We start from the raw sequence: 13,935 nt of genomic DNA, 5'->3' as shown, positions 1-13,935 counted from the left end.
TTGGCGGCCCGGCGGCGGCGCAGCAGGACGGGACAGCGGGCTCGGGGGTCGGGGCGCCGCGCGGCCCCTGCGCCCCCGGCCCCGCCAAGGGCTGCCAGCGCGTCTGGGGACCCAGGCAGGGCGGAGGACGGGGGTGTCGGGAAGTTATGAGAGGGTCTGGGGATGATATGGTGGGGTCTGGAGGGGCCCGAGCGTCCTTGAGCCCCCCTGCCAGAGGAGTCTCCGCGGTCCTGCCCTCGCACCCCGAGGATTGCTGGGGTTCCTCAGCCACATCCCAGGGATACTGGTGGGCTCTGCGGATCTCCTACCCGAGGACACCTCACACCCCAGTTGTTCATGGGGCTCCCAAGAGCCGCCCACGCCCCCCATGGCACAACTGTGGCCATCCCTGGCACCACGTCACCCCATGTCACCCCACTGTCGCCTCCTTGGGGGTCCCGGCGGGGTTCTTGTGCCTCCACCCATCTGGAGGATGGTGCATGAGGGGGCGTGCAGATGGAAGTCAAAGTTCCGCTGCTCCCCCACCCCACTCCTAGGCACCCACTCACACGTGTGTGACACCCTGCGCACACCCCCACACCCTCCTCACAGCCATTTTTGGTGCCCACGCTCAACTCCCCGCACCCCCTATGCGTGTACCCCTGCCCCCGTGTGCCCACACACACGGAGCCCTTATACAAACCCCACTCCTGTATTTGGCATTTTTGGGTGCTTGGGATGGGGAGGACACGGTGGGGACACACGTACAAAAGCCATAACGAGGCTCCGCTGCGAAGCGGGTCCCTAAGGCCACGTTGGGGGGCGCGGGATGGGCCGTGGGTACCCCCCCTTCCCTTCTGCTGCCCGGGGCTGGAGTGTCCGTGCGCGCCCCTCTGGCCCGTCACAGCTCCCGGGAGGGCTGGGGGATGCGAGGGTGCCCCCCGTTCTCTTACAGCTCCCGATCGGTGCTGCTGGACGAGGTCTTGAGCGGGACCGAGTCGAATCCATCCGGCATCCGCTGTGGGGTGGGGAAACTGAGGCCCGGAGCCCCCGGGGTGGGGAACTGAGGCACAGAGCCCCCTTGGAGCGGGGAAACTGAGACACGGAGACCCCTCCGGGGTGGGGAATTGAGGCACGGACCATCCTCAAATCCCACCCTCACCATGGCTTGTCCGGTGGCTACTCCAGGGTTGTTTCCATCCCCCCACCCCACCCCTCACCTTGGCCGTCAGTGCTTTAAGTTTTCCAAAAAGTGACATTTCGGTGGGAAAGAGCAGCTCGTCCTCCGCGTCCTCTCCCTCCATGATGGCGCAGCTGTCGGGCGACGTCGCGTCGGTCTCCCGAGCCGCCGCGTCCATCACCAGCTTGGAATATTTGTATTCCAGCCTGGGAATGCAGGTGGTGGCATCACCCGCCCCGTGACAGTGCTAGCCCCCGTGTCCCCAAATCCCGCTGCCAAATGCTCACTTTTGAGTCTTTTTCCAGAAATAAGCGGCGAGCACAGCCAGCAAGATGGCCACGCACGTCCCAGTGGAAATTCCCACTTTTAGCCAAAAATCCACGCTCCGGCACGCCTGGATCACCTGCGGCGGCAGGGCGTCCCCGCCGTGGCACAGCCGGGGCTCCCGCCACACGTAGGTGGTTTTCTGATGGGGGGGAAAGGGGGTTCAGGGGCCGCAGGAGCCGCAGCCCAGCCCGGGGCACGGGGCGGTACCTGAACGCCACCGATACAGGCGCCGACGATGGGGCGGTGGTGGGAGCTGGAACAGCGGGGACATCCCTCGGCCGTCACCCACAGGAAATGGAAGGTGCAGCCGTCGCAGGTGCCCTCGGGGCATTTGCTTCGGAGGGACAAAAAGGCGGTGCTCAGGTGATGGTGACACTCCAAAGTGGGGATTACAGCTAAGGTGACACCCCAGGGTCGGGACAGCATAACAGTGGTACCCTCAAAGGGAAGCACCCCAAAGAAGTATCTAACCATGACAGCAGGGGATCTTTGAGGTCCCCAAACCTCCCTCGGAGTCTCCTTTGTTTCACTGCCAACCTGAGTACATGCGGGACACGGTGACACAGCCAGGGTGACACCTCAGGGTGAGGGACTCTGACATCATGTCAGTGTGGTCCCCAAAGCAAAGCACCTCAGGGACATGCCCACCCATGACAGCAGGAGATGTTTGGGTCACTTTGGGAGTCCCTTAAGCCCCCCCTTGGTGTTCCCGGTGTCCCACCCCACCCCTCACCATAAAATGTTTCTTCCTTATAAGCAATCTAATCTACTCTCTCACTGTTTAAAAGCATTGCCCTTTCTCCTATCACCACCCCCCCACCTGGGAACAGCCAGGGTGACACCTCAGGGTGCAGGACACTGACATTGTGACTATGGTGTCTCCAAAGCTAAACACCCCAGGGATGCACCCAACCCTAACAATGGGAGATACCTGGGTCACCCAAAACCTCCCTCGGTGTCCCCCATGTCCCCTCCCCACCTGGGGACAGCCAGGGTGCCAGTGCCGATGCGCAGGGGGTCACAGCGTAGGCGGATGGTGGTGGCCCGGCCACCACTGCACGGCTGTGTCATGTCGTTGGACCTGCCAGGGGACATGGAGGGTCAGGAGGACAGTGGGGAGACAGTGTGGGTGTCAACCCCGTCACCTGCCTGCACCTGAAGAAGAAGATGATGTCAGGCAGGTCAGGGTGGCTGGGGGAGAAGAGCTCTGGGGGAGCCACGATGCTGTCCAGCACAGAGCTGGTGGTGACACCTGCAGGGAGAGAGGGGTGTCTCCAGTCCCACTGGAGGGTATTCCAGTCCCAGTGTCTTAGTGCCACCAGAGTGTCCCAGTCCCACTGAGGAGTCCCAGTCCCACTGGGGTGTCAGTGACATATACCAGTGACAATGTCCTAATCCCAAACAAGATGCCCCTGTAATGTCCCAGTCCCACCAGGGTGTATTTTAGTCCCATTGGGGTGTCCCTGTGCCACGAAGGTGCTGCTGAAATGTCCTAGTGCTATTGTCCCAGTCCCAGCAGAGTGTTCCAATCCCACCAGGGTATCTCACTCCCAGTGCCACTGGGATGTCCCAGTCCCACCAGGGTGTCTGAGTCCCACTGGGGCATCCCAGTGCCACTGGAGTAGGCTATTCCCTGTCCCACCCATGTGTCCCAGTGCTACTGGGATGTCCTGGTCCCTGTCCTGCCAGGGTGTCCTAGTTTCAGCAAGGTGTCCCACTCTCAGTGCCAGGAGGGTGTCCCAGTTCCTGTCCCACACGTGTCCCAGTCCCCCTGAGGAGTCCCAGTGTTGGTGTGCCAGTGCCACCAAGATGTTCTAGTGTCTGTCCTGCCCATGTGTCTCAATGACCTTGGGGTGTCCCAGTTCCCCAGGGTGCCCCCCCCCGCTCCCCGCTCACCCAGCAAGTGGTCACCCAGGCTGACGGGCTGAGAAGACACAGCTGCACGGGCACCAGTGATGTCAGGGGGCACCAGAATGGCCTGGCACACATACGAGGTGACCACACGGGCAGGGCCCCCCCGACCTGCCGTCACATTGTCAGCACATGAGGCCATCTTCCTGCCCTGTGGGGACATACATGATGCACGTGTGTGGAGTGAGACTGTGTGTACAAGGGACTGCCATTTGTGTGTGTGTAGGGCCATAGGTATGCAGGTGTGGTTGCACAAGTGTCCATACGTGTTTACACGAGTGTTCACGTGTCTGCACAGCTGTGCAGATGTGTTTGTGTGACTGTGCACATGTGACTGCACAAATGGGTGTGTGTATGTATGCAGGTGTGACAGCATGTACACCTGTATTTGCACACCTGCATGTGGAAATGTTTGTTTGCATACACATCCTTGTGTTTGCATGACTACAAGCACAAATGCAGGTGTGTCTGTGTCTGCTCACCTGCATGCCCCTCCAACCTGTGTGCCCAGGCGTGTGCCTGTGTTCACCCATCCAGATGCCCATGTGTGCGTGGGTATTCCTGAGCCCTCGTGCCCGTATGGGCCCCAGTGTGCCCACCTGTGTTCCTGTGTCCACCCTGCTGAGTACCCACCCACTGTGCCCATGTTTGCACTCATGCTTGTGTCCACCCATTTGCATGCCCACCTGTGTTTGTACTCATGTGCCTGTGAGTGCACACACACCCCACCCTGTGCTCGTGTTTGCACTTGTGTACCTATGACCACCCACCCATGAGCCCAGGTGTGTTCCCATACATTCATGCATGTTTCTGTGCCCTTGTGTGCTTTCCCATGTGTGTTCCCATGTCTACATGCATGTTTACGTGGCCTCCTGCCTGTGTGTGCCTATTCTCCTGAGTGCCCACCCAAGTGCCCGTGTTTGCACTTGTGTGCCTGTGCCCATGCCCCGGGTGTGTTCCCATGTGTGCACATGTGTTTGCCCACACAGGTCTCACCTGGTGCCCACAGAGGCTAAGGCGGAAGTGATGGCTGTAGCGCAGCCCTTTGGGGGTGAAGCTGGGCCCAGTGCCCACTCCAGCACCTTGGCCCAACGATGGGAACTCGAAGTGCAGCATCCGGCCTGGCAGTGCCAGTGCCAGGCTGCAGTTGTTGTAGCATAGTGATCGCAGCTGGGAACAGGGACAGGGAGCTCAGGGATGGCCATGCCACCCTCTGGGGACACCCTTGTGGGGACTCTGGAGAGCTGGCACCACTCCTTAGAGATCTCAGGGCCATGGTGACACCCACCAGGGTCACCCACTGTCACCCATGTGGGATGGCTGGGAGGGGCTGGTGTCATCTCTCTGGGGACTGGCATTGGACTGGCATTACCCACCCAGGATTAGACATTGTCACCCACCTTGTAACCCACCCAGGATTGCCACAGGGCTGGTGTCACCTCCCTGGAGATGGCCAAGGAGGGCAGGCATCACCCACACTGGGTCAGACACTGTCACCCATCCTGTCATCCACCCAGAATGCGTGTAAGGGGCTGGTGTCACCTCCGTGGGGACACAGTGTCATACACCCAGGATGACTGGGGGAGGCTTGTGTCACCCACCCGTGATGGTGTCACCCTCCTGGTGCTTGCCAGTGCCACCATCTGGGACATCCTGGGTGTGGGAGAGGCTGGCGTCACTCCCCTGGGGCCCATTGGCATCACCCATGGGGACACTTAGGAACACTTAGACCTCCTGCCATGCCCAGTCACCTGGTTGCTGCGTGTGCCAGGGCCACAGGGGCGGCAGGTGGGTGTCCCGTCGGAGGGGTGGCCCCGCAGGTAGGTGCCAGGTGGGCAGGGCTGGCAGGTGCCTGAGCTGGGGTCCACAGCACTGCCAGGGGAACATGGGGCACAGGACCCAGTGGGCTGGGGGGCACAGCGGCGGCAGAAGGAGGCCACCCCCCCCTGCACATTGGTGACGTTGATGCTGTACAGCTTGGCCACATCACTGGTGAACCGCCGGCCCTGGCAATGACAGCATCATCACCATCTGCCCCCTGCCCCGCACCAGACCCCCCAAAGTCGGGGCCCTCCAGCCCTCTCAAAGCAGAGCCCCCTGTCCCTCACCGCCTCATGGTAGGGGGTGCGCTGGAAGGCCCAGGTGAAGCTCATGGTCGCGTTCTTCTCCACCAGGTAGGTGTAGGATTGTTTCCCTGTGGAACCTGTCCATGTTTCCACTGGAGTGTTGGTGCGTGAGTTGACACCCTGTGGGGACGAGGGAGGTGGCACCACCCAAATTCACTGTGCCCCCCGAACTGCTGTGTCTCCCCACTCACCACCATAAAGTAGAGCTCACAGCCAACGCTGCACAGCGTCTCGAAAACAAAGGTGATCCTGGCCACCTCCCTGCTCTCTGTATCCTCCAGCACTGGGCTTGGAGGGCTGGGGACAGCATGGGGACACTGCTAGCTCTGCTTCATGGCCATGTGCCCCCTGCTCCCTGGTGGTGGCCCCCACCTCACCTGAAGCCAGGGACCACCAGCGTGAGGATCATGAAGTCGCTGTCAGAGGCTCCAGCTGCCGTGTAAATGTAGTCCCCAGCTACCTCCCAGCCTGCAAGGATGCAATGACACTCAGAGAGATCCCTGGCAGTGCCCCAGCAAGGGACAGGGAAGGGACAGCCCTCTGCCACTACCTGCAATGCCCTTGTACTCGAAGTTGATGCCGCTGAGCACGGTGGTCTCCATGTTGGGGGGCAGCACGTTCCACCACTTGTACTCCAAGCCCAGCGCCGGCTCAGTGCCCTCTGGGCATCTGAGGCAGGCTGGGGAGAGGAGGCAACAGCCCTGCACAGGGGTGGCACCCACCTCCCTCTCTGTCAGCTTGGAGTGCCCTGCTTACCTCTTGAGGCCAGTGATGGGGACAAGAGGGGACAGCCCTGCACTAGGGTGGTCCCCCCACATTCCCCTCCCTGCAGCTTGGAATGACCTGGTAACCACCTCTTGGGGACAGTAATGGAGACAGGAGAGGACAGCTCTGTACTGAGGTGGTACCCACCTTCTCTTGGCAGCTTCAGGGATCCCAGTTACTTACTAGAGACAATAACTGGGATGTTCTTACTGGATACATAGGGACAGCCCTGCACCAGGATGGTACCGCCTTTCTCTCTGTCAGCTTTGGGTGCTTTGGTCACACTTAGGAACAATGACGGGAAAAGGATGGGACAACCCTGCACTGAGGTGGCACTCATCTCCTCCTAGTAGCCCCAGAGACCCCAGTTACTCCATGGGGACAGTGGTGGAGGTGTCCTTATTGGAGCTATGGGAACAGGAGGGGACAACCCAGCACTGGAGTGGCACCCACCTTCCCCTGGCAGCTCAGGCTGCCCCAGTCACGCTTTGGGGACAATGACCAGGCCACCTTACCAGAGCCATTGGAATAGAAGCCATAGGGACAGGGCTGGCAGGTGCTGCCGTTGCCTTTGGCGAAGCCAGGGTTGCAGGGGGGGCATCGAGTCTTGACCCCTGAGGATGGCAGCCGGGCCGCCTGCGGCAGCTCCTCACTGCAGATCTTGGGCTCTGCCCACTTGTACATCAGCTGGGTCTGTCGGGGGAGCGGGTGAGCCGGGGGGAACGCCGGGGGACAGGGGGACCACCACGGGGTGCCCCCACATTACCTCCCCATTGGCGTCGCAGGCCGTGTGGGTGTAGAAGAAATCCTTGTCTGTGCAGGGCGGACGTGGCTTGCAGGACCCCGAGCCAGGCTCTGCCGAGAGGAGACACGATGGGTGAGCCAGCACAGCCCGAAGACTCCAGTGCTGTTCCCACCACACGGGGTGTCCTTGTCTTCCCTCCCAACCAAGGGGTAGTGGGTGCTCCCTACTCCCCACATCATCTCTCCCTCCCCCAGGGCCACTCCTGCAGCACAGATTGCGGGGACAAAGGGACCCCTAAGGGTGCCCCCCTCACCAGCGTAGGTGTGAGGTTTGTGAGGGGTGCCAACACTGCCACCAGGGGATGTCAGGTCACCCCTGCTCCCCACATCACCCCTTCCCAGGGTCATATACTAGAGGGACAGTGTATGGGAGGGGGGAGCCCTGGGTGTCCCCTCATACCAGCGTAGGTGTCAGGGTCGCAGGGCTGGCAGGCGGTGGCCCCTTTGCCGGAGAAGGTGTCAGCGGGACAGGGCTGGCAGGCGGTTGAGCCGGCGGCAGGGGCGAAGGTGCCGGGCTTGCAGGGGAAGCACTCGGAAGTGAAGGCCACCCCTGGGAGAGGGAGGAGGCTCAGGTAGCAGGGAGGTGGGTGCGTGACCCTGAGACCCCCCCTCCTGCCCCTACCCACCTGTAATGCCGATGTTCCTCACCAGCACCGGTTTAGGCACCTTGGACCAGACGGAGAAGGCGGTGGTCCGCCAGTACAGCACGTTGTTCCCACGGCTCAGCTCCACCTGGGAGAAGGATCCCACGGGATTGGGTAACCCCACCGCCAGGGATGGGTTTGGCACCATGGGTGGGGGATCCCACTGCCAAGGAGGGGGTTGGCACCAGTGGAGGGAGGTGTGTGGCACCCCCATCTGTCACCACCCACCACCCCCTCCTCAGCCTCGTGGAGCATCTTCGTCCCACAGGAGGGACAAGAAACGCCGGGGCAGCACCGAAGGACCTCCCCCCGGTGTCACCTCCCACCGAACACTCACGCTGTGGAATTCCCAACCCTTCTCTGTAGTCCGCATCCAGCGGGACTCCTCCACCGTGGGCTGGCACTGGTCGTTCTGCACCTGCAGGGAGAGTGTCAGGGACCCCATGTTCACAGGGACCCCACATGTCCCCAGGGACACAGCCCCATGCTCCCAGGGACCCTCCATATTCCTAGGGACCCCTCCTCATGTCTCCATGAACCACTGCCATATCCCATGGGGCCCCCCTTATGTCACCAGGGTCCACTCTCATGTCCCCAGGCATCCCTCCATGTCTGGAAGGACCCCCATGATGTTCCCAGGGACCCCTCCCATATATCCAGGGTTCCCTTCCCTATGTCCCAGAGGCCCCTGCCACATCCACCAGAGATCCTGCCATGTCCCCAGGGACGCACATCATGTTCTCAGGGACTCCTTCCATGTCCCTAGGGACAAATATCATGGCCCCAGGGACCCCTGAGGAGTACCCACAGACACACTCAGGTCACAAAGGACTTCTCCCATGTACCTAGGGACCCTCTCTCATATCCCAATGGACCCCTCCATGTCCCCAGAGACCCATACCCTCCACCTGTGCCCCGGTCACCCACAAAGAATTCAAAGACGATGCTGCTGTCAGGGTAGATGTACTCGAAGGTGACAGTCCCCGACTGCTTGAGGCTCACAGCATACATGAGGGTAGCCGTGCACTCATCTGTGTTGGAGGCCACGTAATCCCCCAGTGGCACCCATGTTGACCTGGGGCAAGTGATATATCCTGTCATCACTCTCAGCAGGCAGGACAGGGATTGTAGGGACAGCCAGGAGGGTCCCCAAGAAGCAGGGGAGAAATGAGGGGCAGAGGGGCTTGGGCAGATCTTAGGGACATGGCAAGGTGTGGTTGCTAGACACATATCCCTTGTGAGAATCCCCTGGCCTGCTGAGAGCCACGTGGACTGCAAGGAGAAGAGAGTGGCGCCCGCCTGTTCTGGGAATGTGACTGGATGAGGAGCACGCTGCTGGGAGTAGGGAATGGCTGAGAGGGACATCAATGGAGCAGTGTGATGGTGCCAGTAAAACTGAGGGTTTGGTGGTTGTTGGTACAACTGGGAGGATTTCTTGGTTGTTGGTATAATCAGGAGGACTCAGAACCTGCCAATACATATGGGATAGTTTGGTGGTTGTTGGTGTAACCAGGGGGGTTTGTGGCAGCTGGTACAACCAGGAGGGGTTGGTGGCTGTCTGTATTTGCTGTGTACCAGTGGCTGCTGATACAACCAGCTGATGGGAAGTTCAGTGGCAGTGGAACAACTGGGAGAGCTTAGCAGCTGCTGGTACAAATGAGGGGCCCTGATGGCTGTGGTACAAGTAAGAGGGTCTGGTGGCTGTGTGTTCCCTTGCTGTGATCAGGGTGCCCCTGTAATGCCCTGCTGGTGTCACCTCCCAGGGCAGGATGACCGAAGGGCGTCGGGGCAACTGGGCACTATGGATGCACAGGGGTGTCACACCCATCCTGTTCGCTGTGCCCCGCATCCCGTCCTGACATGCCAGGTGCTCATGTGCTGGCATCACAGCCCGTGACACAGTGACTCACGCTGTGCAGTTCTCTGCCGCATCGCCAAAGCTGTCATCCACCTCCAGGTTGGTGGCCACGTTGGCGAAGCCATGGGGCACCTCGTCCCACTCATCAAAGCGGACACCAGTGCCCAGCGAGTAGGTGCCCGCAGCGCAGGGCCGGCACGTCTGTGTCTGCATCTCCAGGAACTCACCCGCCTTGCAGGAGAATGCTGCCAATGGAGACGGGGGCACAGGGCATGGAGGGTCACCCCCAATCCTCCTGGTGCTGCTACAGCCTCATCACCCTCTGCTCTTCATTTCCAAGTGCTCCAGCTGGTGGAGGTGCTGGGATCCCCCATTCTTACCATTCCACAAAGGCAACCCCTCCACCCATGAGTTTGGTACCCAACGCCCAGCTCTGCCCAATCCAGGCAGAATGTAACCCTCTGCCATGGAGCCAGGGTATCCCCAGGCTTTGGGGGCATGTGTTTGGGATTCCCATCCTGCTCATCCCATCCTAGTAAGTGAGTTTTTGTGAGGGGGATTCTCATTTTGCTCATCCTATCCTGGTGCACGTGTGCAATAGGGAGATTTCCATCCACGTACGTGTGGTGGGATTGCCACGACTCTCATTCCATTTGCTGACTCTGTGTGTGATTCCCATCCCATCCTCATGCATGTGTGTGTGATTTTCATCCCTCTAATCCCATCCTAGTGCCCATGTGTGGGATTCCCATCCCGTCCTATCCCATTTTGTGTGCAGGATTTCCATCTCTCTCATCCCATCCAGGTGAGTGAGTGCTCATCTTGCTCATCCTGTCCTGGTGCATGTGTGGGATGGGGGGATTTCCATCCCAGTGTGTGTGATTCCCATCCCTCTCTATCCCATTCCATGACTGTATGGGTGATTACCATCCCACCCTATCTGTGTGTGCATGTGATTCCCATCTGTCTTATCCCACCCCAATGCCTGTTTCTGGTTCCCATCCCTCTCATCCCATCCCTGGGAATTGGTGTGTGTGTGATTCCTATTCCATCCCATCCCAGTGCTTGTAGTTCTTATACCATCCCATCCCGGGGGATTCCCATCCCACTGATCCCATTCCATCCTCCTGTTGCTGCCTGCACTGGTGCTTGTCTCCCCACTCTCTCCCTCCTGCCGCCCTCATTTCCCATTCCTGCCATTACCACCCCCCAGCCTGACCCCATCCCATTCCTGGTCGGAGTCTTACAGCATTCAGTGCCCCTGACAGGGTCAGGCAGGCCGGTGCAGAGTCCAGGCGTGTGTGGTACAGCCACCCTCCAGCGTGATCCTGAGCTGTCACATGCTGTGTACTCATAGTGGTACTCGGACTGCAGGAGACAGAGAGGGAACACGCACGGGAGCTGCACCTGAGACCTCCCGGGCTGCCTCCACACCCTGTGCCCTCTGAAAGGGGCTGGCCCCTGGGCCCAGCAGTGCCTTCAAGGGATGGTTTTGAGTTAAGGTGTGGCAATGTCCTGTGGTGCCCAGGGCCTGGTGAGGGGGGCTTGGGAGGGTGCTCAGAGTTCAGTGGGGGGGGATACTGGAAAATGGGGGTGATCTGGGTGGGAGATGCTCTGGACTGAGGGGAGCTGGGGTCCAGGGGGATGCTCAGAGTGGGGGAGTATTGTGGTGGTGGCAAGGGGTGGGGGGGCAGTATGAGAGGATGCTGGGAAATGGGGGTGCTGTGGATGGGGGGATGATTCGGCTGGGGTTGCCCAGGAGCCCTGGAGCAGCAGCAGCCCTGCACCTCTCCCTGGTGTGGGGGTGAATCCCTGCACTCCCCCACCGTGTTCCTGGGATCACATGGCACTGTCACGCCCCTTGGTGTGCCTTGGCGCGGCTGTGACACACTTTGCTCATCGAACAGCTGTGGCACAACCCAGATACGGCCTGGGAGCACCCCGGGCATAGGGCGGGAATGCAAGGGGGACCAGGGGGAACCAGGAAGCGCTGGGGACGGCAGAGGCACCATGGTCAGCCCCCCAGCCCCCCCATCACCATCCTGCCAGCTGCACCAAGCTGAGACTGGCTTAAGGCTGGTGAGGTGATGCCAGGGACAGACGGCGTGGGCAGCATGAAGGCCACATCTGCTGGTGGTGTTGGGGTTTGGGGTACCAGGGGAGCTCCCCACCCTCCCTGCAACAGCTCTGAGGTGTCAGAGCCGGTGCTGTGGCTTCGTGCTCCCAGTGGCTGCTGGAGCGTGGCAGGTTGATGAGAAAACAACCGCTTTGATGTTCCCATCAGCTGGAAACACAGCAACGGGAGGTGAGTGGGAGGAAGGGGGGGGAAGAAGAGGGGGATGGGAGGATGTGAAGGGGAAAGAGGGATTGGAGGGGTAAAAGGGGGGTGGAGAAGGAAAAGTGAGGACAGAGAGATGCCTTCAGCAGCCCCTGCCCACGTACAGGCAGCATGGAACCCCTCAGGTCCTGGGATGGGGACACAGAGAAAGGTCCTCACCACCTTGGGGGTACCCAGAGGGTCACCCCAACTTTCAGCAGCCCCGAACTACCCTATTACTCTCAGTCCTGAGGGATTTCCTTGGGGAGAAGGTCTTTTTTTCTCTCTTCTTAAATTCTTCCAGGTTTTTATTAAATCTACATAAATTGACCTAATTCAGCTCGAGTGGCTCTGGGGGTGGAGGGCACCCCAAACTGCCACTGTAACTCTGCTCTGGCCAGGAGAAGGAGAAGGGCTGTGCCTTGTGAAGGACAGGGGACACCCCCTCTGGGGGACTGATTGTTCCTGGGGCAGGTGCCAGCCCCAGTCTATTGTTTCCAGCTCTGGATCATGGAACACAGACAAAAATAATTGGATCAGAGGAAAAAAAAAATCCTGGCCCAGATTAAAAGCAGCCGCAAGTCTGAGGAGAGGCAAGGAAAATTGGGGGGGGGCAAGATGGACAACCCAGGGAGAGCATTTGGGGGCTCATCCGCTGTCCCCAAGGCAGACAGATCCTGGCGAGTGACAGTTTTTCTTCACAGAATACCATGTGCTGTGCTGGGAACGACACGTGGCCATTGGGATTGTCCCCCCACTCCTTGTCACCCCCTCAGCAGCACTCAGGGAGACCCCAACGTGTCTGAGGGTAGGGACTTAGGGACGATAATGGGGTGACACCAGTTGGGGTCCCCAAGGAGACCCTCGGGCACTGGCCGAGCCACTGGGAGCAAAGACCTCTCCCTGGGCCCCCAGGAAGTCGGCCAGTCCCTCCCTGCTATAGGAGACACCCCACCTACAGAGCCACCGGGACACCCGACCCCTACCTGTCCCCTCCTCGTCCCCCCATCTCATAGGGAGCGGCCTCCTCGTGCTCAGGGACTCCGTTTCATCGGTGTGTGGGGGGAATTTGGGGGTGGTTGCGGTGCTGGCGGTGCGATACCGTTGCCCCCCCCCTCCCCGCCATTCCCGGCGCCGGTACCTCCTTGCAGACATGTAGCTGCTCTCCGGTGCGTCCCGGTGACACGGTGACAGCCAGACACAGCACCAGCGGCATCCACCGGGCTCCGGTACCGGCCATGGCGGCGGCAACGGCGGTGGCAACGGCGGCAGCTCGGCCGGTGCGAGCACCGGCGCCGCTGCCCCGCCCCCGCCAACGGCCCGGCCTCCGCGCACCTGCCGCTACCTGCCCCCGCCCCCGGGAACGGCGCCGGGCATCACTCCGAGAACGGGCACCGGCAGCGGTGGGAATGGCACCGGGTATCGCCCCAGGGAACGGGAAGTCGATCACGAATAGAACCACCTGGAACGGCAGCTGGCACCGCCTCCACGAGAACAGCACCGGGAACGGGTATCGAGAATGTTATTCATGGGAATGGCACCGCGCATCGGTATCGGAAACAGAGACACGGGAATGGAACTCCCAGGAACAGCAGCCCAAGGTTATACCCGGGAATGGCATCCTGAGATTGGCGCCGGGCATCGGCACCGGGAGTCCCATCATCCTTGGGAGTGTATCCCCGGAAACGGGACTGGGAATGCAATACCCGGAACGTGTTCTCGGGAACGGCATCGGGAACTTACCCCTGGGAATGCATTTGGGAATGTTATTCCAGGAACAGCACGGGGACCGTCTCGGGGCCCCGCCTCCCCGCCCCCGGGCACAGCCCCTCCCCGGTGCTGGGGGAGGACCGGGACACGGCGAGGGGGGTCATGAGCCCCCCGCACCCCGGAGCCGCCTCCACCCAATCAGAGACTGTGTGCTACTCGTGTGCCCCCCAGGCTATGTCCTCATGGAGCCGGGCCAGCCCCACTGCACTGGGGACAGGACAGAGGACACATGTGGCTGCATATTCCAGACATGC

The 13,935-nt window shown here is 60.7% G+C and overlaps 1 protein-coding gene across 6 annotated transcripts; it reads right to left on the bottom strand.

Moving 5' to 3' along the window:
* Nucleotides 1-675: 675 nt before the first annotated feature.
* ELAPOR1 (endosome-lysosome associated apoptosis and autophagy regulator 1) lies at nt 676-13,711 on the bottom strand. Of its 6 annotated transcripts, none has more exons than XM_039710890.1 (22): nt 13,053-13,644; nt 10,842-10,962; nt 9,647-9,839; nt 8,664-8,811; nt 8,074-8,154; nt 7,719-7,824; nt 7,493-7,642; nt 7,055-7,143; nt 6,804-6,981; nt 6,074-6,202; nt 5,901-5,991; nt 5,715-5,820; nt 5,506-5,643; nt 5,149-5,403; nt 4,394-4,567; nt 3,383-3,548; nt 2,642-2,738; nt 2,466-2,567; nt 1,694-1,820; nt 1,447-1,625; nt 1,200-1,365; nt 676-1,042 (listed from the first exon to the last, which is right to left on the bottom strand). In XM_039710890.1, exons 1-22 carry the CDS (start codon nt 13,149-13,151, stop codon nt 929-931), a joined length of 3,009 nt encoding a protein of 1,002 aa, XP_039566824.1. In that variant the 5' UTR covers nt 13,152-13,644; the 3' UTR covers nt 676-928. The 6 variants fall into 6 exon arrangements, with proteins under 6 accessions (XP_039566824.1, XP_039566819.1, XP_039566822.1 ...); XM_039710885.1 differs by having other exon boundaries at nt 676-997; XM_039710888.1 differs by lacking the exon at nt 13,053-13,644 and adding an exon at nt 13,655-13,711 and having other exon boundaries at nt 676-1,365.
* Between the last annotated feature and the right edge of the window lie 224 nt (nt 13,712-13,935).

Source organism: Passer montanus, unplaced genomic scaffold (genome assembly GCF_014805655.1).
Source record: "Passer montanus isolate IOZ18808 unplaced genomic scaffold, ASM1480565v1 scaffold237, whole genome shotgun sequence".
Classification (NCBI taxonomy): Eukaryota; Metazoa; Chordata; class Aves; order Passeriformes; family Passeridae; genus Passer; species Passer montanus.
The sequence above is the reverse complement of the archived record's forward strand: the minus strand, read 5'-3'. Positions and strand labels throughout refer to the sequence as shown.